This window comes from Oncorhynchus gorbuscha, linkage group LG23, assembly GCF_021184085.1.
Source record: "Oncorhynchus gorbuscha isolate QuinsamMale2020 ecotype Even-year linkage group LG23, OgorEven_v1.0, whole genome shotgun sequence".
Classification (NCBI taxonomy): Eukaryota; Metazoa; Chordata; class Actinopteri; order Salmoniformes; family Salmonidae; genus Oncorhynchus; species Oncorhynchus gorbuscha.
Window position 1 is genome coordinate 46,395,716 of NC_060195.1, and position 27,892 is coordinate 46,423,607.

Here is a 27,892-nt window from a genome sequence, read left to right on the forward strand (position 1 = left end):
TTTTCATCATAATTTTATTGAAAATTTACATAAATGGAATCAAACTACAATCACATATTTTATCATTAATTTGTGGTGTGGACAGGTAATTGACTAGGAGGGGTGATTATGGCAGATGCTAGAAAAATGTATGGCAATTTCTTACAACAAAATGTAACTTTACACAGAGAGAAGAGTCACATCCAAAGATCATATTTCATAAAACAGGTCTCCACTTACATACACAAAATATATCCTTATAAATTATACAAATGCATGAGTATCTGTCTCTAGGATTCAACTCCATCTCATTGTAATATTTGGCAATATGGGTGCCAGAAATTGTGGAGAGGGGTATAACTGCACATAACAACTAGTAATACACAAGATAAAACTGGTCCAAACAATAGAGCATCAAATGTGAAAGAGTGCAAAACTGTTAGGGGAGAAAACTACAATGGGGAGCAAAAGGTCAAGATCACAGAGGTGATGAAAGAAAAAGACATGCAAAATACAGAATAGACTGATGGTAGTTCAAGCACAATGCGTAAAGGGCATTAAATGCGACCTACATGGCATTTCAGTATGGAAAAGGTGTTTTCACTAAATAAGTGCTTGACGTGAACATGTCTTTGGCTCTTCTGAGTTCCAATGAAACAACCTATGCAGTGAACAAAGAATACTGTATTTATTTGGATCGCAATTGTCCTATGGTTTTTAAATCCGTATTGACAAAAGTTTCTACTACTCAGACGCAGTGTAAGACGTCGCACTATCAATCACCAAATAAATATGGCGAATTTAGTGCTTTATTGAGATCTGGGTTGTGCTATTTGTATTCATAGGGGCTCCCGAGTGGTGCAGCAGTCTAAGGCCCTGCATCTCAGTGCTAGAGGTGTCACTACAGACCCTGGTTCAATTCCAGGCTGTATCACAATTGGCTGTGATTGGGAGTCCCATAGGGAGGCACAATTGGCCCAGCGTCGTCCGGGTTAGGCTATGGCCGGGGTAGGCCGTCATTGTAAATAAGAATTTGTTCTTAACGGACTTGCCTAGTTAAATAAATAAAAATCATAACCCCCCCCTTTGAACGATGAGCACATTAATAATAGGCTATTTGTAATGGTTATTTCAAAACAGAGTCCTTCTCAAAATGGACTGAATATATGATTGAACGTTATTACATAGACCTTCTTAAAATGTACTGTCAATTAAGTTCTGATAGTTTTATGCAAAATATAAATTAATCCAGAGCCTTGACTCTGCCAGAAATGGTATGATGAAACTATTGGTTTGATGTTTTTCTCTTGAACAACTGTTTAGAATCCTACCTGAGCACCTGAACAAAGCTTTGTTCATTCATACACCAAGACAGATCTGCAAAATATTATCAGTGAAGGACTCCCACTTGCCAAATTGTACCTTGATTAGGTGGCAAAAGGTAAACTATCCAAAAAATACCATGTGAAGTCCACATACGGCCATGTTCAACAAAGCAGATGAGATGGAGGTTAAAAAAAGGTTGATGCAGTGAGAAAAGACAGGAAGAGGAAATGGGTGCTTAGTTCTTGTTGAAGCTGCAATCCCCTCTTCAGACAGGTGGCCAAGACAGATTAAAAGAAGCTAGAGAGAAAGGAGACAAATGCAAGGTTACAAGAGATGCCCAAGCAGTCAGGTAGAGCAACAGTGCCTACCAGAAGGATTACTGACATTTTGGGGAGGGAAGACCGTACGTATTTGGGTTTTCCTAACGCATGTATAGTTGCTACTGTACTTCAAATGACACTAACTCTGTTACAAATGCAATGTCTGTGTGGTAAGCTAAAAATAACTACTCATAATAAAATACTACAGTACTTGAGCTGACCAATTCAATTTGAGCATAATACGGATTTAAAACATTGAATAAATTGCTTGTGAGAACTGCTTGCAGCAGATATTATGTCCTCTGTACATTTTTTAAAAAGGTATTCAGTGTCAGTTAATAAATCAAAACAGACAATCTTAAACCTAATAATGATGGGAAAACTACCAAGAAGTGCACAACAAAAACAGTCCAGAAAATATCTATCCCAACAGAAGCAAAAAGCAAATGGTGATATTAGTCAGTCAGCACAGCAAAAACACGACATGACAAGAAAGCATAACCATACACAAAAGACAGATTTAGCCACAGAGTCAGCACATAGAGCAGCAATGAAATACAGATAGGGGTATACTTTTGTTAATACATGAAGCAGATGAATGTTTTTTTTTTTTTTTAAACCCAGAAGGGTGGGTTCACAATGCCTCTCCTCAGCCTTGGGGTACCCGCTACCCACAAAGCCTGGTCCCTTAGCAAAGCTTGAGGGTGGAAGCACCTACTCAGTGCAGAGCCAGGGTTTACTGCAAAGGAAAGGTAAATACACACAGAGCAGTGAGCAGAGGAACTAAAGCACAGTATGTATGAATGACCACACACCAAGGCACACCCTGCCAACCCATAGAGCTTAGGACAACAGTTCACCCAGAGACATTGAGACAAAGAGCAATTTGAGAAGGGATTGTGAGAAGTTGTAAACCACACCTACTACACCACTGTACAAGAATGTGTAAGTACGTAAGCGACTCATTTCGATACATTTAGACGAAAACAAAATACCTACATCTGTGGACATTTGACTCATCAGACCAACTGTCTGACCTGTGTCACCGTACAAAGGCATGTGGGTTATATTGAGCAAGGACACAAGACATATTTTCGGAGGGTGGTGTGGGGGTTCTTAGAAGTATTTTCCTGATAAACAACACCCTGTCCTCAAGATACAGATGAGAAGGAAGTGGAGTTGAAATTAAAAACCAACAATCTCACTGGCGCTCACACTCATCTGCCAAACAATGGAGTGTTCCAATCCTGTTTCTCTAGGAGGAATGGAGAATGACTACTGGCTCAGTCTGTTCAGACAAAAGCAGTGCTGGCTGAATACTAACATGACATTTATGCACCCAACTTAAATGCTCATGCAAGTGTTCTACTGACTTCAAGGCATGATTAATAAGAAAGTCCAAGTTAGGATCCAGCCCTATGAATTCAGGTTTGCAGACAATTTTGCTCTGTAAGGAGAGTCGTTTTGACAATAACAATGGCGGGATATCTCAAAGCCCTTGAAGGAGTTAAACATCTAGAGCAAACCAAGTGTTTCCAACTGTAATCAGAATCTATTTGAAACCCTTATATCCTCACATTTGCAGAACCCACTCACACACTTGTGTTTAAAATACTGATTGATTATACATTTCATACACAATAATCGTGGCCACAGTTGAAATATTTGGTGAAATTCACGCTTTATTTCCTTTGGATATGAAGTATTTTTGTGTAACACTGATACAAGTGTAATACTGATCCCTACATGATTGTTTTTTTTGTTTAAATGGATTAAATGGAAAAAATATACATAAAAAAGTCCCAATTGCAATAGAAATACACAAAATCATATTTGTGTAAAATGTCAAAAGCTAACAAGTATGCAGATAACAAAGTATATTAAAAACAATGAGGTATGGCAAAGAGATGGCGAGAAAGCATGAATGTCTTCACATGCACCAGGCTAAGATGAAATAACATCAGCAGTTCACTATTAACACTCACTGTCTTGATAGCGCAAACAAACTGGCTCCGAGGCTATCATTCCAACTTCCTGTAACTGATAGTCATGCAATGTTTGGAGTAGGCAAAAGTACAAACAGATCTGGGACCAGGCTACTCTTGATGGGCGGTGGACAACATGCCTTCATTTAGAAACGTACTACGGTTGTGTCTTCATTTTAAATAATTATGCATTGTTTGCCAATACGATATCAGTGTACATCTTCATTATCTCAAACTACTGGAGTGGTTTAGTGGAGTGAGTAGAATAGTGGTAGTATGAAACATGGACGTGAATATGCTGCCCCTGCCAAGTATATGCAATGAGCACAGACTACATGCCACACACACACACACACACACACACACACACACACACACACACACACACACACACACACACACACACACACACACACACACACACACACACACACACACACACACACACACACACACACACACACACACACACACACACACACACGCTTGGTCAAAACATAGCGGATGTGCGTTTCACCTTAGCCTCCACAAACTCCTGCCGGTCAAAACAGTAGTTGCGTATGTTAAAGTTAAAAGCACACTCAGTCGTGCGGAAACAGGCTAACAAACAAAAAGAGAAGGTCTACCTTCCAACATAAAAACTTTTTAAAAAACAGGCAAATGCAGAATGATGACTTGTGAAGGGGGGGGGGGGCACAAAGAACAGCATGGCACTGCCAAGGATGGGGTGAAAACTCATTCACAGCTGGCTGAGGGAGGAAGCACTTTTCTACAGGAATCCTGAACTGGAAATAAGAGAGAAGGAGCATTACGCGTTAACAACACTAGTAGACAAACTTTTTCAATCAAATGACAGAATCATTCATGTTATTGGTCAAATGTAATGTCGGAAGGAACATGTGTTACTGTTACTGTTAATAAGACTTATGAGTGTATGGAGGTGGGGAGATTTAGGGTATATGTTGAAAGAACATTTATTTGGTATGCTAATGAGCTAACACACCAACTCAGTGGCCTTGTTGTTAGAGAGTCTGCCCTGAGATTAGAAGATTTAGAGTTCCCGTCCGAGTCATACCAAGGACTGTAAAAATGGGACCCAATGAGTCTCTGCTTGACACTCGGCATTAAGGAGATATATTGGAGGTAAGGCCCTGCGATAAACTAGCGTCCTGTCCGGGGGGGAGGGTTCTGCTTGTACATCATGCTGCCTCACGCTACAGTCACAGGAGATAGGCTCCTGCTCCTATTGATCATCCAGGCCTTGTGTAAGGCTACTTACTTAATGGACTAACACAGATGTAAATGTTAACCACGGTAAATTGTCTAGTGTAAATAAATGAATATAAACGTTGCTATCTAGCAACACTTCTGTTTCCGAGATTAACCAGGGAGGGATACATGATTATTACAAACTAGATCATTTATCCTGAATTGACCATTATAACAGTTCACAGATCCATTCTCAAAGTTGCTCCTACGGGGCCTTAGAAAAATGCAGTGTCTCTCTATGGTTGACTTCTCTGTTCCTTTCACACGGCTCATTTCCTGTGAACGTTGTCCAGAATGACACAGCAACACTCAGACAGCAGGCTGTTTGTCATCACATTTAACTAAAGTCTTGGAAGATGAGCCAGCCCAGGAGCAGCAGTTTACAGATCGCAAGACAGATGTCTTCCTTTCCCACCCTCTATGGCTGAATCTGTACAAATAGTGTAGCTCTCAATTAAAAAAAAAAAAAAATGGAATCATCAAGGAGCCAGGCGTCAAATAGCTGAAGAATCAAGAAAAAATGCTATAAAAAAATCCCCATACACAATAATTGGCTCTAAGGCTGAATGGCGCACTAGTGCGATCCTGCAGTTCCTGCTGGACTCTCTGCTCTTTGTGTAGTGGCTAGGCAGGGCCGGGAAGGGCAGGGGTGGACCACAAAAGCAGATTGTTGTGGTTTCAGAGGGCAGAAGGGGCAGCACATCAGACAGAGGCTAATAAACTTGCTGATTTAATTTGAAACTATTTTAGAGGCTGGCACAGGCACAGCCAACCACAGGATATGATCCAATTCTGCGGCAGTGATGTCATCTTTAGCTAAGCCGTGGGTGGATACAGACATTAATAAAATGTACGAACATAAATGTTATGGGATTTGTTACAAAGATTTGTTGTATTGAATTAGTATCAGAACCTGATTTCAAATACTGTTTTAAATATCTCAAATACAAATACAGTGCCTTGCGAAAGTATTCAGCCCCCTTAAGTTAATACTTTGTAGCGCCACCTTTTGCTGCGATTACAGCTGTAAGTCGCTTGGGGTATGTCTCTATCAGTTTTGCACATCGAGAGACTGAAATTGTTTCCCATTCCTCCTTGCAAAACAGCTTGAGCTCAGTGAGGTTGGATGGAGAGCATTTGTGAACAGCAGTTTTCAGTTCTTTCCACAGATTCTCGATTGGATTCAGGTCTGGACTTTGACTTGGCCATTCTAACACCTGGATATGTTTATTTTTTAACCATTCCATTGTAAATGTTGCTTTATGTTTTGGATCATTGTCTTGTTGGAAGACAAATCTCCGTCCCAGTCTCAGGTCTTTTGCAGACTCCATCAGGTTTTCTTCCAGAATGGTCCTGTATTTGGCTCCATCCATCTTCCCATCAATTTTAACCATCTTCCCTGTCCCTGCTGAAGAAAAGCAGGCCCAAACCATGATGCTGCCACCACCATGTTTGACAGTGGGGATGGTGTGTTCAGGGTGATGAGCTGTGTTGCTTTTATGCCAAACATAACGTTTTGCATTGTTGCCAAAAAGTTCAAATTTGGTTTCATCTGACCAGAGCACCTTCTTCCACATGTTTGGTGTGTCTCCCAGGTGGCTTGTGGCAAACGTTAAACGACACTTTTTATGGATATCTTTAAGAAATGGCTTTCTTCTTGCCACTTCCACTTGCCACTTCCATAAAGGCCAGATTTGTGCAATATACGACTGATTGTTGTCCTATGGACAGAGTCTCCCACCTCAGCTGTAGATCTCTGCAGTTCATCCAGAGTGATCATGGGCCTCTTGGCTGCATCTCTGATCAGTCTTCTCCTTGTATGAGCTGAAAGTTTAGAGGGACGGCCAGGTCTTGGTAGATTTGCAGTGGTCTGATACTCCTTCCATTTCAATATTATCGCTTGCACAGTGCTCCTTGGGATGTTTAAAGCTTTGGAAATCTTTTTGTATCCAAATCCGGCTTTAAACTTCTTCACAACAGTATCTCGGACCTGCCTGGTGTGTTCCTTGTTCTTCATGATGCTCTCTGCGCTTTTAACGGACCTCTGAGACTATCACAGTGCAGGTGCATTTATACGGAGACTTGATTACACACAGGTGGATTGTATTTATCATCATTAGTCATTTAGGTCAACATTGGATCATTCAGAGATCCTCACTTAACTTCTGGAGAGAGTTTGCTGCACTGAAAGTAAAGGGGCTGAATAATTTTGCACGCCCAATTTTTAAGATTTGTTAAAAAAGTTTGAAATATCCAATAAATGTCGTTCCACTTCATGATTGTGTCCCACTTGTTGTTGATTCTTCACAAAAAAATACAGTTTTATATCTTTATGTTTGAAGCCTGAAATGTGGCAAAAGGTCGCAAAGTTCAAGGGGGCCGAATACTTTCGCAAGACACTGTACATATTCAGATATATTTTATTTGAAAAGACAAGTTGAATATTTTCATGTACACTACATGACCAAAAGTATGTCTCATTCCACAATCATGGGCATTAATATGGAGTTGGTCCCCCATTTACTGCTATAACAGCCTCCATTCTTCTGGGATGGCTTTCCACTAGATGTTGGAACATTTCTGGTGGGAATTTCTTCCATTCAGCAACAAGAGCATTTGCGAGGTCAGGCACTGATGTTGGGGGATTAGGCCTGGCTCGCAAGTCCGTGTTCCAATTCATCTCAAATGTGTTTGATGGGGTTGAGGTCAGGGCTCTGTGCAGGCCAGTCAAGTTCTTCCACACCGATCTCAACAAACCAATTCTGTATGGACCTCACTGTGTTCAGGGGGGAATTGTCATGCGGAAACAGGAAAGGGCCTTCCCGAAACTGTTGCCACAAAGTTGGAAGCACAGAATGTCATTATATGCTGCAGCATTAAGATTTCCCTTCCCTAGAACTAAAGGGGCTAGCTGAACCATGAAAAACAACCCCAGACCATTATTCCTCCTCCAACTTCGTGGCAACAGTTTGGGGAAGGCGCTTCCCTGAAAATGCCCCCATGCACAAAATCAGATCCATACAGAGATGTTTTCAAGATCTTTACTGGCCTGCACAGAGCCCTGACCTCAACCCCATCGAACACCTTTGGAATGAATTGGAACAGCAACTGCGAGCCAGGTCTAATCGGCCAACATCAGTGCCCGATCTCACAAATGCTCTTGTTGCTGAATGGAAGCAAATCCCACCAGCAATGTTCCAACATCCAGTGAAAAGACATCCCAGAAGAGTGGAGGCTGTTATAGCAGCAAAGGTTGGACCAACTACTAAGGCTCATGATTTTGGAATGAGATGTTCAACGAGCAGCTGTCCACATACTTTTGGTCGTGTAATGTATTTGAAAATACTCTCAAACTATTTGGTAGACTTTTTTTTTGTGCAAATAATTCAAACACTGAAATAAAAGTAATTGTTTTGGGCTATGTATTTTAAAATACTCAAATACACAGACAAAAGTATTTGAAATACCAAAAAAATCAAATAAACATGTATTTGAACCCAGGTCTGATTAGTATAAAATGTTTTGAAAGTAGGCCTACTGTACAGATGTTGCCTGAATTTATAAGAGCTACTAGAAGTTAAAATACTGTTACTTAAATTTTTAAAAAAACATTTAAGGACTTCCTTGTCCTTCTCATTTAAGTTCAAATATGTGTTTAACTGACATTTGATTCAGATGTTTTTTTAAAATGTGTATTTAAATATATGTGCTTTTTGTCATTGGTTACCAGGGGAACAGTTGAGAGAGCAAGCCTTACCAGGACAAGATGTTTCATGCAGCATGCAGCAAGTGGGGGGGGGGGGGTTAACTGTAAAACAGCATGGATGCAACATAGGTGACACATGGACTCATGGGAGACATATGGTGCATTCAAGACAACTCGGAACCCCAGAGTTAAAATGTACATATTTTTTTGGGCTTAGAGCATCCTATTGGTTGATTCAGATATTTTCCAAGTGGGAAACTCGGCCCTTATCTCTCTACAACAAGTTTCCAAGTTGGACATTTCTGAGTTTCCGAGTGGTCTTAAACACAGCAACACATACACATTCTCCATGTCACATCTACACCACTCATTAAAACATGCCATGCTCATGTCCTTTGGTGACTGAATAAAACATTGGTTTTGTAGTCCAAGCTATCAACAGGATTATGTTTTGAACAAGATAAGGAAATAGAGAGGCCAAGTTGGGATCTAAAGGTTTAGCAAATGAGGAAGTACTAACTAGCATTCATCGGGCCGGTTTCTCAGACAACACTAAGCTAGGCTTTTTAGTCCAGGTCAATGCTTAATCTACGTTCGGGAAACTGGCCAATAATGTTTTGATCAGTAACCCAGAAACATTAAGTGAAAGGGAGAAGGAAAAACTACAGAGTTTAGAGATAGCAGAGAGAAATGACAGAAGAACTGAAAAAAAAACCTCTCAGTGCAAGTGTCTTCATCCTTTCTAACAGGGCAGGTGGCAGGGCTCACATCAGTTTGGATAGACAACCAGGAGTGATTACCAACATGAAGGGACCCACGACAACAACCTCTAACTGCCAACACGGCCCTCCTACTGCAGCCTGATACTACAGGTAAAACAAAACATCACAATTACTGAATCAACATTCCTATGGGATATAGACCTATACCAGCAGTCTCACTAGCCTGGGTTCAATTACAATCAGGTAAAACAAAACATCACAATTACTGAATCAACATTCCTATGGGATATAGACCTATACCAGCAGTCTCACTAGCCTGGGTTCAATACAATCAGATTACTGTAATACCAAATCTAATCTAGATGAATCTGGTTTACTTGAGGGCCAGAGAAGGGTTCAGGATATTACTAGCTACAGTACTCTGTATAATAAAGGTGGATATAAAACAATATAAAATCCTAGTAAAGTGACAGCGATCCTAATCTCTGGTGCATATGTGTGTTCATTTTGGAGGAGAAAAATAGCAAGTCCACCTCTATACCATAGTTATGAAGGCATAAGAGAAAACGCTTGCTAAACTGCTAAACTAAGCCTTAGGGAGCATCTATTCATCTATTGCTCCTCCATTTCAATGTAATCAGAGCCAGCTACGTTGGTTATCGCTAATCCATTAGACTGAGGAGAGAAACCACTCAGTGCTTGGTGACATTAATGGGACAAGCCAAAGCGGTGGACAGGAAAAGAGTTCCTACAAATGCATCGACATAAGGCAAATGAAAGCTTTGATTAATGACCGTGTCATTTGTTTACGTGTGGTGTGTGCCAGGCCTCTTCATATGTGAGGTGCGGCTGTGATGCAACAGTGTACAGTGTCGCACACCAGTAAAGTGGTCCACATGCATACAACATTTATATTTTGATTCGTCCATCTTCTGTATTGCCAGATGTACAGTGGCAAGAAAAAGCACGTGAACACTTACCTGGATTTCTGCATAAATTGGTATCTGATCTTCATCTAAGTCACAACAACAGACAAACTGACAAATGATGAATACATCAGTTAACCAATCACAGTGTAGGTTGGAGAAAGTATGTGAACCCCTAGGCTAATGACTTCTCCAAAATCTAATTGGAGTCAGGAGTCAGCTAACCTGGATTCCAATCAATGAGATGAGATTGGAAATGTTGGTTTGAGCTGCCCTGCCCTATAAAAAAACTCACAAAATTTGAGTTTGCTATTCACAAGAAGCATTGTCTGATGTGACCCATGCCTCGAACAGAAGACCTAAGATTAAAAACTGTTGACTTACATAAAGCTGGAAAGCCCATCTGTCCGCCAACTGAAGCTCAACAAAAGTTGGGTGATGGAACAGGACAACGACCCAAAAGCAAATCAACAACGAATGGCTTCAACAGAAGAAAATACGCCTTCTGGAGTGGCCCAGTCAAGAGTCCTGACCTCAACCCGATTGAGATGCTGTGGCATGACCTCAAGAGAGCGGTTCAAACCAGACATCCCAAGAATATTGCTGAACTGAAACAGTTTTGTAAAGAGGAAAGGTCCAAAATTCCTCCTGACCGTTGTGCAGGTCTGGCCCGCAACTACAGAAAACGTTTGGTTGAGGTTATTGCTGCCAAAGGAGGGTCAACCAGTTATTAAATCCAGGGGTTCACATACTTTTCCCACCCTATACTGTGAATATTTACACAGTGTGTTCAATGAAGACATGAAAACGTAGAATTGTTTGTGTGTTACTAGTTTAAGCAGACTGTGTTTGTCTATTGTTGTGACTTAGATAAAATAAAAAAAATTATCCAATTTATGCAGAAATACATGGATTTCCAAAGGGTTCACATACCTTTTCTTGCCACTGTGCATACATGGGATAGGCATTGACAATAATACATTTACTCATTATTTTGAGAAATAATTTAGATGGCATCTATTCTAAGTGGAATTAATGACCTAGTGTTTCCCATATTATTGTTTGGGCGGACACCTCTCATTTTGGTTAATGAGGCCCTAAATGTTGATTTGGGGGCCTTTGCGCCCTGCCCTGCCTGGAAAACGATCTAGGGTAAACACTATAGTGACAATTTATCCAGTTGTTCTTTGATCCTCCTAGATCAGGTTGTAACATCCAGACAGCTCCGGTCCAGTATACCTAAGGAATCCTCAAGGATAGCTGGGTTGTGTTCATTAGGGCACGCAACAGCAAACGTGTTAAAACGTTTCGCAATGGAACATGAAAATTAGCATTTCTCATTTGACAGGTCCAGGTAGTCTCTCCCTGTTTCGTGACGTTATCTTCTGTTTGGGTGCCTAATGAAAACGACCCTGAACACCTATGCCTGCTGTGTGAGGAGGAGGGAGTTGAACGTGGAAGGAGATACTTACTTTTTCCTCTCCTTGTCCCTCTTGAGTGTGGTGGAGCCCCCTGCCTGCTGGGCCTGGGACTGTAGGAGCTCGGCGGCCGTCTTTTTCTGCTTGAAGCCGTTGAGCTCGTCATCCAGGGATTTCTTCTTGTCCTCCAGCTTCTTCTTCTCATCCTGGTGCAGCTTCTTGAGCCGGTCAAACTTCTCGTGCAGCTGTGTGGCGAGGGAGAAAATGCACATCTTAGATAGAAACTCATTTAGAAGGTGTGATATTTTATTTATTTAACCTTTATTTAACCAGGTAGGCTAGTTGAGAACAAGTTCTCATTTGCAACTGCGACCTGGCCAAGATAAAGTGTAGCAATTCGACACATACAACAACACAGAGTTACACATGGAATAAACAAAACATACAGTCAATAATACAGTAGATCAAAATAAAACAAAACGTCTATATACAGTGAGTGCAAATGAGGTAAGTTAAGGAAATAAATAGGCCATTGTGGCGAAGTAATTACAATATAGCAATTAAACACTGGAATGGTAGATCGGCAGAAGATGAATGTGCAGGTAGAGATACTGGGGTGCAAAGGAGCAAAATAAATAAATACCAATATGGGGATGAGGTAGGTAGAGAGATGGGCTGTTTACAGATAGGCTAAGTACAGGTGCAGTGATCTGTAAAATGCTCTGACAGCTGGTGCTTAAAGCTAGTGAGGGAGATGTGAGTCTCCAGCTTCAGAGATTTTTGCAATTCGTTCCAGTCATGGGCAGCAGAGAACTGGAAGGAAAGACGACCAAAGGAGGAATTGGCTTTGGGGGTGACCAGTGAGATATACCTGCTGGAGCGCATGCTACGAGTGGGTGCTGCTATGGTGACCAGTGAGCTGAGATAAGGCGGGGCTTTACCTAGCAGAGACGTGTAGATAACCTGTAGCCAGTGGGTTTGGCAAAGAGTATGAAGCGAGGGCCAACCAACGAGAGCGTACAGGTTGCAATGGTTGGTAGTGTATGGGGCTTTGGTGACAAAACGGATGGCACTGTGATAGACTGCATCCAGTTTGTTGAATAGAGTGTTGGAGGCTATATTATAGATGACATCACCGAAGTCGAGGATCGGTAGGATGGTTGGAGATGCTGCATGAGAGTCTGGAAGGAGAGTTTACAGTATAACCAGACACCCAGGTATTTGTAGTTGTACACGTATTCTAAGTAGGAGCAGTCCAGAGTAGTGATGCTGGACGGGCGAGCAGGTGCGGGCAGCGATCGATTGAAAAGCATGCATTTAGTTTTACTTGCGTTTAAGAGCAGTTGGGAGGCCACGGAAGAAGAGTTGTATGGCATTGAAGCTCGTCTGGAGGTTAGTTAACACAGTGTCCAAGGAGGGGCCAGAAGTATACAGATATCTGTAGTTTTGAGTGCAAATGGAGATGTGGCACATGTAACCCTAGTTCTTGTGAGGTTGGTAGGATGCGTGATGATGTGGCAGAATTAAAGCATTTAACTGGTAATGGAAAAACCTTCCTGTACACACACCTCTTTCTCGGCCTCCTTCAGTTCAGCTTCCTTCTCCTTGACTCTCTGGACGAACATCTGCCTCATCTCCTCCTCCTTCTTCTGCAGGTCACCCATGAACTCGTTCCTCTTGGCCTCGTACGTCTCCTGCAGACTGGGGTCCAGACAGGAAGAGGACATTCAGAAATTAAGTCATACTAATGAGTCATATACTAATGAGTTCGGAAAGTATTCATACCCCTGGACTTTTCCACATTTTGTACTAAAGCTGATTTAAAATCGATTTCCCCCTCATCAATCCACACACAATACCCCATAATGACAAACAAAAAGCGGTTTCTTAGAAATGTTTGCTTATTCATAAAAATACAAAAATGAAATATCACATGCCCATAAGTATTCAGACCCATTACTCAGTACTTTGTGGAAGCACCTTTGGCAGCAATTACAGCCTTGAGTCTTCTTGGGTATGACGCTACAAGCTTGACATACCCGTTTTTGGGGAGTTTCTTCCATTCTTCTCTGCAGATCCTCTGAAGCTCTGTCAGGTTGTATGGGGAGTGCTGCTGCACAGCTATTTTCAGGTCTCTTCAGAGATGTTCAATCGGGTTCAAGTCCTGTCTCCGGCTGGGCCACTCAAGGACATTCAGAGACTTGTCCCGAAGCCACTCCTGTGTTGTCTTGGCTGTGTGCTTAGGGTCGTTGTCCTGTTTGAAGGTGAATGTGTGCCCCAGTCTGAGGTCCTGAGCACTCTGGAGCAGGTTTTCATCAAGGATTTCGCTCGACCCTGACTAGTCTCCCAGTCCCTTGTGCTGAAAAACATCCCCACAGTATGATGCTGCCACCAACATGCTTCACCGTAGGGATGGTGCCACATTTCCTTGGCATGCAGGCCAAAGAGTTCAATCTTTGTTTCATCATACCAGAATCTTGTTTCTCATGGTCTGAGAGGCTTTAGGTGGGTTTTGGCAAACTCCAAGCGGGCTGTCATGTGCCTTTTACTGAGGAGAGGCTTCCGTCTGGCCACTCTACCATAAAGGCCTAATTGGTGGAATGCTGCAGAGATGGTGTAAATATTCTTGTGTAAATATTTTCTGTCTGGACTTTAATGATTTGTAATGGAAGCCTCTCCTCTCTGAGGAGAGGCTTCCGTCTGGCCACTCTACCATAAAGGACTAATTGGTGGAATGCTGCAGAGATGGTTGTCCTTCTGGAAGGTTCTCCCATCTCCACAGAGGAACTCTGGTCAGATTGACCATCTGGTTCTTGGTCAACTTCCTGACCAAGGCCCTTTTCCCCCCGATTGCTCAGTTTGGCCGGGAGGCCAGCTCTCAGAAGAGTCTTGGTGCTTCCAAACTTCTTCCATTAAGAATGATGGAGGCCACGGTTCTTGGGGACCTTCAAAGCAGCATAAATGTTTTGGTACCCTTCCCTAGATCTGTGCCTCAACACAATCCTGTCTCGGAGCTCTACGGAAAATTCCTTCGATCTCACGGCTTGGTTTTTGCTCTGAAATGCACTGTCAACTGTGGGACCGTATATAGACAGGTGTGTGCCGTTCCAAATCATGTCCAATCAATTGAATTTACCACAGATCGACTCCAATCAAGTTGTAGAAACATCTCAGGGACGATCCATGGAAACGGGATGCGCCTCAGCTTAATACTTATGTTAATACGGTATCTGTTTTTTGTTTTAATATATTAGTAAAAATTAATAGAAACCTGTTTCGTTTTGTCATTATGGGGTGCATGTGTGTAGATTGCTGAATAAATTGTTTTATTTAATCAATTTTAGAATAAGGCTGTAACATAACAAAATGTGGGAAAAGTCAAGGGGTCTGAATACTTTCCGAAGGCACTGTATGTTAGTACTATGTCCCTACATTCACATTACAGTGAATTACATCAGACTGTAATTGACATCAGAATGCAAAAAGTGGTTGTGATTAACTGAGGGGGTGGTAGGAATTGGAAAGTAGTGATTCCAAAGTTTCAACCATTGTTAAAACCCCTTTCTCTCATGGGAATTGGACTATATGGATAGGGATAAATTGAAATGTTTCTTACAGAAACCATGGTGGAAATTAAAAGGGAACAGTTTGGAAATTCTGGGGAAATGATTAGACAAAAGTGTGGACAACAATTCACCGGTTGATTTTATGTGCATTTAACATTTATTTGTTGATAACAACATCTGCAAATACTCTGGATACATTCAGTAACATGATAAGAATATTATTTGAAAATTTGGGATAGGTGCAACATAAGACCAAAAAATGACACAGGTTAGAGAGAGATTTAACTGGTGTTTCCAAGTGGCCACACACCTCTCAAAGCGTGCACAGTTCCTAAGTCAATTCAACAATGCACTTTTATGGCTCAAAGAAGATGTTTGTTTTTTTGCTCTCCTAGCTGTGCCGCTAAGGAACTAGAGTAAGCACACTTGCAGTTGTTTTGTTTGGAACACAGCCCTGCCTTTACACAATTACTGTTGTTTACGCAATCCAAAAATGGTCCATTATAAATTGCAAATCTGTCCATTCTGAATATGATCTTACAGTGTTAGGCTTCACGAGGCAATTCAGAGAAGCAGATGGTAATTTTGGTGCGCATGGAATGGAGTCATGAGTGCATTCAGATGCTTGTAACTGTACATCAAACATAGTGATTATATACGTTGATCATATATATTACATGGGTTTCATGATATGGAAATGTGGAGTGCACATTTGAACTCACGGGTGTTCGGCTTGCTTGTACGACATCAAAGCAGTATATATTATATTCCTCAATGTCTCATCTTTCAAAATACATTGAGTCCTCATAATTTAAAGCTTTTCCCTCACTCAGACAACAACACATTAGCAAAAGTCACCCAATTATCAGGAGGGATGGGATCAACTTCTTGTTCGCGTGCAGTGCTCAAGTTCAGAAAGGCTGTCAGTCAAAACCCATACAGGTCTGTGAAGTGGAGACCCTGAGCTCTGACATCATGTATAGCATGTTACCACTGTGTTCCAATTTACGTGCTTATCAGTATCCAAATCTGCCACTTTCAACCCGAATACGGGTACAAGTGTAAAGAGCTACATCCATGACAGGAAGTGTGCAGGGTGGAGAATTGTGACACAGTCTTGGAAGGATGTAGGGAGGAAAGAGAAAACAGGAAGTAAGGAGGAAATATGAAGGGAAACAGCCGCACCTGAAGGGTTTGCAGTCGGGGTCAGTGTCCTTGAATCCCATCTCCTCCAGCTTGCAGCGGCGGTAGAGCTCATAGTGGCGCGTGTGTGTCTGCTCCCGCAGGTCCTCCATGTTTACCCGGATCAGCATCTCCCGCAGCTTCACAAAGTCACAGTGGTTCTCATTCTCCACTGCCGACGACACACACACACACACACACACACACACACACACACACAAACACACACACACACACACACACACAACTGAATAGAGTGTGGAGCACAATGTCCGAGACAGGATCGGGCCAGCACTATTGTATATGTGTTCCATGCGAGGTCAGGGCTAGTTCATACTAGAGGTCGACCGATTATGATTTTTCACCGCCGATACCGATTATTGAAAGACCCCCCCCCCCCCCCACAAAAAAATCTGATACAGATTAAAATCGGCCGATTTAAAAACAAAAAATATTTGTAATAATGACAATTACAACAATACTGAATGAACACTTATTTTAACTTAATATAATACATCAATAATATAAATTTATCCTCAAGTAGATAATGGAAAATGTTCAATTTGGTTTAAATAATGCAAAAACAAAGTGTTGGAGAAGAAAGTAAAAGTACAATATGTGCTATGTAAGAAAGCTAACGTTTCAGTTCCTTGCTCAGAACATATGAAAGCTGGTGGTTCCTTATAACATGAGTCTTCAATATTCCCAGGTAAGAACTTTTAGGTTGTAGTTATTATAGGACTATTTCCCTCTATACTATTTGTATTTCATTAACCTTTGACTATTGGATGTTCTTATAGGCACTTTAGTATTGCCAGTGTAACAGTATAGCTTCCGTCCCTTTCCTCGCTCCTCCCTGGTCTCGAACCAGGAACACAACGACAACAGCCACCCTCGAAGCAGCGTTACCCATGCAGAGCAAGGGGAACAACTACTAGAAGGCCAGAGCGAGTGACGTTTGAAACGCTATTAGCACGCGCTAACTAGCTAGCCACTTCACTTCGGTTACACCAGCCTCATCTCGGGAGTTGATTGGCTTGAAGTCATACACAGCGCAATGCTTGACGCACATCGAAGAGCTGTTGGCAAAACGCACGAAAGTGCTGTTTGAATGAATGTTTACGTGCCTGCTTCTGCCTACCACCGCTCAGTCAGATACTTAGATACTTGTATGCTCAGTCAGATTATATGCAACGCAGGACACGCTAGATAATATCTAGTAATATCATCAACCATGTGTAGTTAACTAGTGATTATGATTGATTGTTTTTTATAAGATAAGTTTAATGCTAGCTAGCAACCTACCTTGGCTTACTGTATTCGTGTAACAGGCAGTCTCCTTGTGGAGTGCAACGAGAGAGAGGCAGGTCGTTATTGCATTGGACTAGTTAACTGTAAGGTTGCAAGATTGGCTCCCCGAGCTGACAAGGTGAAAATCTGTCAACCTGCCCCTGAACAAGGCAGTTAACCCACCGTTCCTAGGCAGTCATTGAAAATAAGAATGTGTTCTTAACTGACGTGCCTAGTTAAATAAAGGTCTAAAAAAATATTTCAATTAATTCTGCAATTCGGCGCCCAAAAATACAGATTTCCGATTGTTATGAAAACTTGAAATAGGCCCTAATTAATCGGCCATTCCGATTAATTGGTCGACCTCCAGTTAATACTACCCCCCACGTATCCGCACACAGCCAAAACTGACATAAGTACGAGCACAACATAGGAAACCAAATAACGAAACATTTCATATTTCTATAGTAAGTCAGTAACGCTCTCTGATAATCGTCACAGGTTTCACAATCTACCACTTTTCAAGCATTATTGAGATAAATCAATAAATCCTCAAATTTCTGACATGGGATTTGGTTTTGCCCCCATCCAAGTGACATGACTCAAGCAACAGCTGCTGCAGGTTATACATTTATGCAAGAGTGGAGCCATGCTGTGTTAAATAGACAAACATGAGATTACATAAGCAGCAGTGATGGCTTCCCTCTTGACGGTATGAATGTAGTTGTTTAGGATGTTAGGGCGGAATGAGTGGGAGGGAAATGATGGCGGGAGGATCCCCCTACCATTTCCTCTGTGATACGTGACCTAGCTTACCCTGCACTGTTCCCCAGGGGTACTGCCTCGCTTTCACCATCTTGTTGCCGATCTTTACTTCCTCCGTGCTTCCCACAACGGCGAATGGCAAATGGCCCTGCAAAGCCGTAGTGGAGAAAGGATTCAATCTATTACATAACTCCATTATTTTTTTTTTTGACTTTGATCAATTGGAGCATATCTCTTGACAGGGGAACCAATTGCAGAGTGAACCAATTACAAACTGAATTACACGTGACATGTCATGTTAGGCGTAAAATTGCAAATTTATATACAGTGCTGCTTGAAAGTATGTGAACCCTACAGGGCTGGTCATCATTTTGCTATAAAACATTCAAATAAACATAAAATCCTTTTCTAAACCCCAATTGAAGACAACCATATCTACTCCTGTAATGATTTTGTCCACTGTATTGTATGTATTTTGTTTTCTAATTAATTTTTTTACGAGACAGATCCATTAAGAACAAATTCTTATTTACAATGACGGCCTAGCCCAGCCAAACCCGAACCAATTGTGCGCCACCCTATGGGACTCCCAATCACTGCCGGATGTGCTCCTCAGCCTGGATTTGAACCAGGGACTGCAGTGAGGTGCAGTGCTTAAGACCACTGCGCCACTCGGGAGCCCAAATGTGCCTGTCCTTACAAAAATGTATTCCATGATAACAGACAATCAAGAATCGCATCATATGATATTTCTCCCTCATCAAACCTTGTCCATACTTATACTTCTCAACTACAACTAGTAAGTCTGTATTGATAAAACTTGCTGAAATGCTACTGAACTACAATGAGCGGCATCAGAGAAGGGTTATCTTACGTTCATGGTGGAGTTGATCTCTGCCACCGTCTCGTCGTCGGTGGGGAACTGGTAGATCTGAACGCCGTTGCTGACCAGCTCACTGGTGATCTTGATCTTGAACTTGGTCAGCTCGCTCTTGGAGATGGCATCTGACTTGGCAATGATGGGGATGATGTTGACCTTTCATTTGAGGAGATTAAATTAGATTCTAAAACGTTATTAGGCTATCCGCTGATGAGGAAATGATGTGTGCTGCATGTATACAAAAGAATCCATCAAAATACATACAAATAACACAGATCTTGTTATACTTTACGGACTTGCATCAAGAAAAAACACACAATCACAATTATTTTGAAGACACAATGACAAGGTGCAAACAAATAATGCCTATACTTTGGGATAAAGCTAAATAAAATATTGGCTTTGAGGCTCATGGCAAATGCAATTTACAACACTATACTTTCACCAGGACAAAACAACTGAAAATAAATTGTTTAAAATTGGATCTACATTCCAACTGAAGCCATGAATAATTATATTTCATACAAAACCAGTCTCAGCTCCACACATCTAATGGTTGGTTTCCCAGATAAAGATGAAGCCTAGTTTCTGGACTAAAAAGCCCTTTGATGGAGCTTCTCCACTGAGACTTATTTTAAGGACAGGAATAAGATTAATCTATAATAAGCACATACAGTGCATTCAGAAATGATTAAGACCCCTTCACTTTTTCCACATTTTGTTGCATTACACCCCTATTCTAAAATGGATTAAATAGTCCCCCCCTTATTTACCTACACACAATACCCAATAATGACAAAGCAAAAACTGGGTTTTAGAAATATTTTATAATTTATAAAACAAAACTGAAATCACATTTACATGCGAGCATCTCCTATGCAGCCAGGTCATCACAGCTAGCTAGCTAAACCCCCTGAGACAATTGGGGAACATCTGGCCAAGACAGGATATGAATAGACCCTGAGATATGAGTCTTCACTCCCTTCCTAATGTTTCTCTGGATTCCTTGGCCAAAAGCAGGGATATCATCTAGCCGGATACGAAAAAAATGTATATAGCTTGTCTTTTTATATCTGTACACCTCTAGTGTCTACTAGCTTCAGGAATGTTTGTGCATTTTCGATTCGGCTTATCTATGTGCATTTCTGACATAATCAGAGCTTGGAACGAAGCAGAGCTTTTTTTTTTTAAACTGGCAGCGCAGAGCAGTAAGAGCATTTACCAGAAAGAGTAGTGAGAGAGAGTAGTATTAGTGAACCTCCAACGCTTTCTCCATCCTGTGAAGAGCCCTCCAAACACATTGTTAATTGATGAGAGCCTACTGATCCAGCTAGCTCAGAAGAAACACTTCCTCCAGCCCCATGTTTGGTGAAAAACAGAAGCAGAACATGAAGTGGGAGGGAGGGAAGAGATACAGTATATCCAAATATCCGCTTTAATGGAGCCCACAGGACTGAAGAAGCACAAATAGGCAGGGGGGAGGTCTGTGTCAAACATCCACCCACCACCACTTGTTGCCCATAAACTCAAGAGACACTGCACTTCCTCCTGCACAACCAACTTTTGTTTCACTCACTTTGGCCGGACTCAAACACCCTCCAGTAGCACTAGCTCTTGGAGGGCTTTACAGTCATTCGCAGCAATGATGCTTGGCTGATGCTAAGGGCCGTGTGATGTATACACAGGGAGGCTTCTGCTCTGGATCAAAGATCACACTGTTGCGAGAGGCTGAGATGTGGGTAGGGCACAGCTGCTCTGGCAAACACTGAGGAGCCCCTTTCTCCGAAATCCAGGAAGGCTCTATGCAAATAGGGCTTTTTGGGGTGGCGTTAGGAAAACAAAGTGAGCGGTCACTGTGGCGTTTCACGGCTGACCCACACCGACGCGGTCACAGGACAGGAGCGCATCTGTGAGCATGCAAAGTGTGTGGAAGAGTTTATGACCCACCATCATCTTGAGGCTAGAGAGCTTTCTCTTTCCCCCCCTGCATTTTATAAATAGCCATGACAAAAATATGACTCTTCAACTGAGGTTACCATCATATTAGGGAGACGGCTTTTCACGTGACACTTCAAATCAGCAGAGTTCAATGAATGGATCGCATAATATGGCAATTTAGCAGATATCTTGAGCCAAAGAGACTTTGACAGTGACACAACATTGACAGTGACACATATAGACCAACTTAGTATACTGTATCTGGCCCATGCAGGAATTGAGCACATTGATCCATTGGAATCATAGTGTAATTAGCTAGCTTTGCAGCTCACCTTGCTGTCCAGTTTCTTCATAGTTACCAGGTCCAGGGACTTGAGGGAGTGTCCGGTGGGCGCAATGAAGTACAGGCAGGCGTGGATGCGTGTGTCGTGGTAGCTGTGTAGCGTGCGCTTGATTTTCAGCTCCTCCTGCAGATAGGCCTCGAACTGGGTGTCGATAAACTCAACAATGGACTTGTAGCTGAGGAGAGAAAAACATAAGTGTTATTAATGGGTTATAAACGCATGATAAACAGGTAATAAGGAAACTAGGTTTATGACAGCGAAGCACCAAAAAGAGAAAGTATCTTACCATTGTCTATGAAGGATTCAAGGGTAGCTATACCGTTGCCTTTTTTAAAATGTTTCACTCAAAATGAAGACAGTTCCACCACCTTATAATATTAGAAGGTGTTGTGAAGCATCTCTTAAGTGAGATTAAAACCAGTTTTGTTCTTTAGTCCCAGAGCGTAGTCAGTGGGAGGAAGCTAGCTCGCTAAGTGAGTACAGCTCAGCTCCCTAAAAAGAACCTGCTGATCCCTCATTCAGCTGAGCTGGGTCTCATTAGCTGGGAGTCATCGGGCAGAACATGGTGGTGGAAGAGATTTGGGAGCTCGTGGATCAGGGAGCAGAGGGGAGGCATCTAAGGCATACCACCCCCAATGAAGGGGAAGATGCACCGCACCGCGCGTACAAAGGAGAGATGGAACCTCTGATTAAACACAGGTCTAGCCCCCGCCCTCCCAACACATCTCCTCCCACCTCCACTCCCCCTCATAAGAAGCTAGCCAAATGGCTGCTCATATAACTGCTAGCCCGTAGCTCCCATTTACCCATCCACCATTTGATACTGATGTGAAGCAGTGTGAACCTGGAGCACTGACCTACAAGAGGGTTCCCTGTATCTAGCACAGCCTCCCCCTCGGTGCCCTAACAAGAGCAGATAGAGGGGCCTGGGACAGACTGAGGTCAGAGAGAGCTGCCTGGCCTGGCGCTCACATGACATCATCCGTCCTTTCTCTCTGCGATCTCTCATGACGAGGAATGAGGATCACATGACAGGAGAGACAGTGGAGACAATTGGATCCCACGTTGACTAGAATGTTACCATCAGGGGAGAAAGTGACAGGTAGAGGAGTCCTCCCTTTCCCACAGGCAAAACACTGTATGATTTAGCCCTGAAGACTCGTGGCTCAAGTCTCGGGGTATGTCTATTGTGTTTCCATAAGGTATGGGGAGAGGGATAATACAAGTTGAATAAGAGTGAAAGATAACACATTCTTGGTAGTGGTATATAAACACCAGGATCGTATTCATTTGTTTCCTTCTGTTTTGTGCCTAATGAATGTGACTCATAAGTTATTGTACCGTCTAAACATCTCTTAGACACATGAAGAGGAACCTGGGGCTCTCTACCCAAAGTCATACACACACACGTTATATTCATGTTGATCTACGTCATTGTCTCTCACCTGTCCTCTTTGTTGATCTGGTCTCCAAAGCCCACAGTGTTGACCACGGTCAGCTTGAGGCGCACGTTGCTCTCTTGGAGCTCGTATGTGTTGGACTTGAGCTGCACGCCCGGCTGGTTGTGCTGGGTGGGCTCGCCCTCGAACTTGGTGTTGAACAGGGTGTCCATAAGAGTGGACTTGCCCAGGCCCGTTTCCCCTAAAACACACACCTTCAGTTAATTCCCTATTGTGTCCCTTTATTTGTGGACTCTGTATCTGGAGTTTGTGTGAGGCAGTTGTACTAAGCTCATTGGGCATTTATAAGCTATATTCTTCAATAATCAACAGGTATAGGCTACAGTATATCATTATTGGAAATTACCATTAAACAGCAGGGAAGATCCCAGATTGGGCCCTTGTCAGAATAAATGTGGGCTTAAAAAGGCACATTACATACTGTGCATGACAGTATTTAGTACTGTGCATCCCTGTTGAAAATACTGCAGTTCTACAATCTGGACTCGGGCTGCAGAGCAGATCTCTCTATGCCACCAGAATGTTAATTATATGGACACTTCCCATGTTTCACATCTTCTTAGATTTAACATGTGAACCACTCTGGCTTCTCTGCTGCTTAGGGCAGGAGAGGAGCTTTCCAACGGAATAAAAAAGATACGCCGAAGAAACGTCTAATATCTTGGGTGCTTGTAAGAGTAAGTAGGGCAGCGCTTCAACAAGCTAACCATATGTTCACCATGGTTGATATCTGGAACAGACCTTGGCAACAAAAAAAAGGGCAGCATGGGTCCGAGTCACGGATGTCCCGATGCGCTCTGACAAACACATACTGTGCAAAGCTATCAGTCAAGTGAGCCAGCCACCTTCCTCTCCCAGTGCCAGAAAATATTTTGGGTCAGAAAAGTAGTAGTAGTGCGCTACATAGGTAATAGGGTGCCATTTGGGATGCAGGCCTATTTATGTTCATCTGACACCACATATACACATGGAGCACGCAGAGGACTGCCAACGGTAGTCGTCTTCTATTCACAGAGCATCAGTGCACACTAAATAGTAAAAGGGAGATAGAATGGAACAGCACAGTGCCTGTGTCTGAGAGAGAACGTCCACCTCGGGTCTTTGTCGAGAGGTTTCTGTGGTCGCTCATCTTCCTTATAGAAACTTCTCAGGGCTGAACTAAGCTATGAGCATCTCACTTACATTTACATTTACATTTAAGTCATTTAGCAGACGCTCTTATCCAGAGCGACTCACTTGGTAGGGACCCATGCTGAACCCCGTGCTAAAGATGGGGCCCTGACATCCAAAGGTTCACATTTGAATGTACCAGCATCTTAAAAATCTAACTTTAGTGAAGAAAAACAGCAGTCGTTATGAACCCAAAATGGGGCTGTACTACAGCTGAATTTTTGTTGTTGCTCTCGATTCAGTTCTTGCTGTTTTGTTTAGACCACAACCACAAGCCTCCGGATCGCATTTCTGGGGCTTTAAGCTTTAGGTCTGTGCAGTTTACAACTGTTTTGCTTTCTCTGACTTTAGAGTAGGCTGTAATAATAGAGGTTCTTTCGGCTTCCAGCATTGCTTTGGAATGTTTTGATTGCCACTGATAGCTTTCAAGTAATTTAGAGTGTGTAAAATGGAGAGGGGATTGTATTCTCGGTTTCCTACTTTCAACCAAATTTACTAAATGTACCATTTGGTTTAAACATATAAATCAAAACAAGGCTAAAAGACGACAGGCATAACCAGACCATTTCACCATAATAGATCTATATGACAACTCTCTCTGTCAATTATGCCCAAACACCATTCAGCTAAGTTGTATACAACCTCAAAATGAGGCCTAGGTCACCCGAATTGAATTCTGAGATACTGTAACAGACAGACACTAATATAGGGAGTGAAATAAACATGCATGTCTGGTGTCTATTGCTTTGAAATTACTGGGGGAGATGCGGAATTACACTTCACTGGAATCATTTTAGGGTCTTCATTTCTACCCCCAGTCCCAAACGATAGCTTGACTGACTGAAGATGAATGAGCTACGGTGATCAGAGTTGACTGCTGACCAGTGAGAAGCAACCAAAGTGGGACAAAGACAGAATGAACTGGGTTTACATCTACAGTGGAAACGCCTGCCATAGGGGATTGGAGAAGGGCTCCCATTTTGCCTTGAGGAGAATAAACGGGAGGTTTTACGCATGACACACTCACCGACACAGAGGATGTTGAAGCAGAAGCCGTGGTTGACAGACTTGTTGACCAGCTGGTCGGGCATGCTATCAAAGCCGACATGGCCGGCTAGAGGGACGGCACGAGCACCTTCTCCCTAAAGACAAAAGAATGATTTTGAAATTAGAAACACAGAGTAAAGGTGTGTAATTAATCATTAACAGCCGGGTATAATCGCAGATGCATATGAAACAGGGGTGGTATGGATAAGGCTATCGTAACTTAGGTAAAAATTAAGCTGACCATAATATTATTATTTCACTTCCGTTTACACATTTCATGCAAGACCAGACTACACAGAAATATGACATTTCAAACATTCACTCCCACAACTACTGGTAGTGCAGTTAAGGCTCAAACTGAAGTGTTAGCCATAGCTACAATCTTCTATGGTTAAGCTACAATTTAGATTTTTTTGCAAGACACATTCCATTGTATTCGATGAAGATAACTCCTCAGCTAATTTCTCTGGTGCTCTAGCTGTGATACACTTCCTGTTTCCTGCTAACATATTTGCATACTGCACTGTCTAGACCGTTGAAACCACAATGTCCATATATGGAAAGTAAAACATCACATTTTAAGAGTTACAGACTGTACAGGTGTTGAAAACAAACCATGCACAGTAGAACGATGGCATGTTTGTGTGAGAGTAACAATTCTATGTTATAAATGTATCATAACAAATGACCCAACTTGATCAAGGTGACATGGATCCTCCTGTTGTAGGCCTGACCCTAAATTCATAAGGGTCTAATATGGATATGAATGTGTGTGTGTTTGGTTTTACTATCCTTGTAGGGATCAGAAGTTCGCACAAGGATCGTAAAACAAGGACAATTCAGACAAGTAGGGACATTTCACCGGTCCCCACAATGAAGTAGGCTGTAGGCTTAGGGGTTAGGGTTACAATTTGGGTTAGAATTAAGGTAAGGGGTTAGGTGTAGGGGTTTGGCCCCCACAAGGACAGTAAAACAAATGTGTGTGTGCATGAAGGAAGTTGCATCATCACACATTCTCTGCTTCTAGAACTGCACAGGATGGTTATGTGAGCAGGAATACAAGGAATTTAGATTACATGGAACTGCCAAAACGTGCCCTCGATAGTGACTTAACTGAAGCAACCCCACCACTAAAAGGCCTAAATGTTTTGAAAATATATATTGTGGCATTGAGGCAGACTGCAAAATCCGCTCAGTTAAAATGGGAGAGGTTGAAAATAGTTCCACAGACTGGGGTAAACAGTTGTCAATTGTATAGTTAGAATTGTGTTTAAACAGCTGAAAGGCTATTAGTTTAACAGATGGTTTTTCTTGACGAAACAAACACTACTCAGCTGGCCTACATGTGCAGGTGCAGCATTCCCAAACCCAAGTCCAACTTGGGATCAAAGACACATCTTGAGTTGCACAATGACATAATGCTTGTTGTTCTCGTCCATTCATTGATACATTTCGGTTTGAATTAACTGCACACAAAACGAAAAGCCGATTTACGTTAGCCTACCAATCTAGCCGAAAGGCCGGCAGATGGCAATATTGATCCGGTATTGATGGTCTAAACGACTCAGCATCGCCATCTGCCGGCTTTTGGGCAACTACCAATCCTTCTCCCAGTGACTTTTCAAGCCTACTGACTCTCACATTCTGAAATTAATGAAACCACTTTTGATGAATCCACATTACCCTCGTTCTTATTTAGGTCTATATTATATACAAATATATAATAATTCCCACTCAGTTGTACCCTATATGACTCGTTATGCACATCAGACAACGCCCAGCAAACAAAGTAACGGGGCTGACAGAAACAACGCGATAGGCTAACTTACTAACAGAATCGAACCCACGATAGACGGCGGATATGCATGAAATTTGAAATGTCCAGAATTTTTAGAAATGATATAGTCCTAATATCCTTAAATAGCATATCAATGTGAAGTAACTACAGACTTCATGGAGAAATGATGAGGATACTGGATCGCAACGATAACCATAAAAGCGAACGCATGCGTGCAAATGCAGACTATCGAATGTTCCCAAGAATTTGTATCTTAATAAATCACGCGGTTACGTAAATGAGCGATATTTATCTAAATGCATTGTATCATTACGATAGTAACGTTGTAATAGAGGTAATTTGATATCGAGTTAGCCTATTAAAAAAAACGCTGCATCAACCATGGCGAGTGGGGCTTTCCACCGACATCTATCCATACCATTTGAGTTCAATTCACCCAGTACTTAATGAACAAAATTAATCATTTTAGCAAGCTACAACGGTGCCCTAGCCAAAAGTAAACGACAAAATCATCCTTAATTATAGTACTCACCGCTTGCCTAGCTATTTCAGTGGCCGCCATGGTTATTTTTTTATGAAGACCCTATGTAGGAAGCTGCACTACCACTCTGCTAGCAACACTAACAACGACGTCACTTTCCTATGGTAATGATGAAACGTTCAAAATAAAAGCCCTCATTTCAAAAACATTGCAAGGTGGATAACATTAAAAATAGATAACATTTTATTCAATGTCGATTTGTATTGTGTTTATAAGTAAATGCAAGAAGAAATGTATGGGGGGGGACTGTAGCTCAGTTG

The 27,892-nt window shown here is 42.1% G+C and overlaps 1 protein-coding gene across 6 annotated transcripts; it reads right to left on the reverse strand.

Moving 5' to 3' along the window:
- On the reverse strand, positions 1-27,729 carry LOC124010447 (septin-6). 6 transcript variants are annotated; one of them, XR_006834437.1, is made up of 11 exons: positions 27,624-27,729; positions 25,274-25,388; positions 23,062-23,257; positions 21,605-21,791; positions 19,329-19,490; positions 18,506-18,602; positions 16,403-16,571; positions 13,220-13,352; positions 11,706-11,896; positions 9,301-9,451; positions 1-4,395 (listed from the first exon to the last, which is right to left on the reverse strand). XR_006834437.1 is itself a non-coding variant. In XM_046322878.1 (11 exons), the coding sequence occupies exons 1-10, from the start codon at positions 27,651-27,653 to the stop codon at positions 8,684-8,686; spliced, it is 1,284 nt and encodes a 427-aa protein (XP_046178834.1). In that variant the 5' UTR covers positions 27,654-27,729; the 3' UTR covers positions 1-4,395; positions 8,637-8,683. The 6 variants fall into 6 exon arrangements, 5 of the variants coding, with proteins under 5 accessions (XP_046178834.1, XP_046178833.1, XP_046178831.1 ...); XM_046322878.1 differs by lacking the exon at positions 9,301-9,451 and adding an exon at positions 8,637-8,687; XM_046322877.1 differs by lacking the exon at positions 9,301-9,451 and having other exon boundaries at positions 1-1,602.
- Between the last annotated feature and the right edge of the window lie 163 nt (positions 27,730-27,892).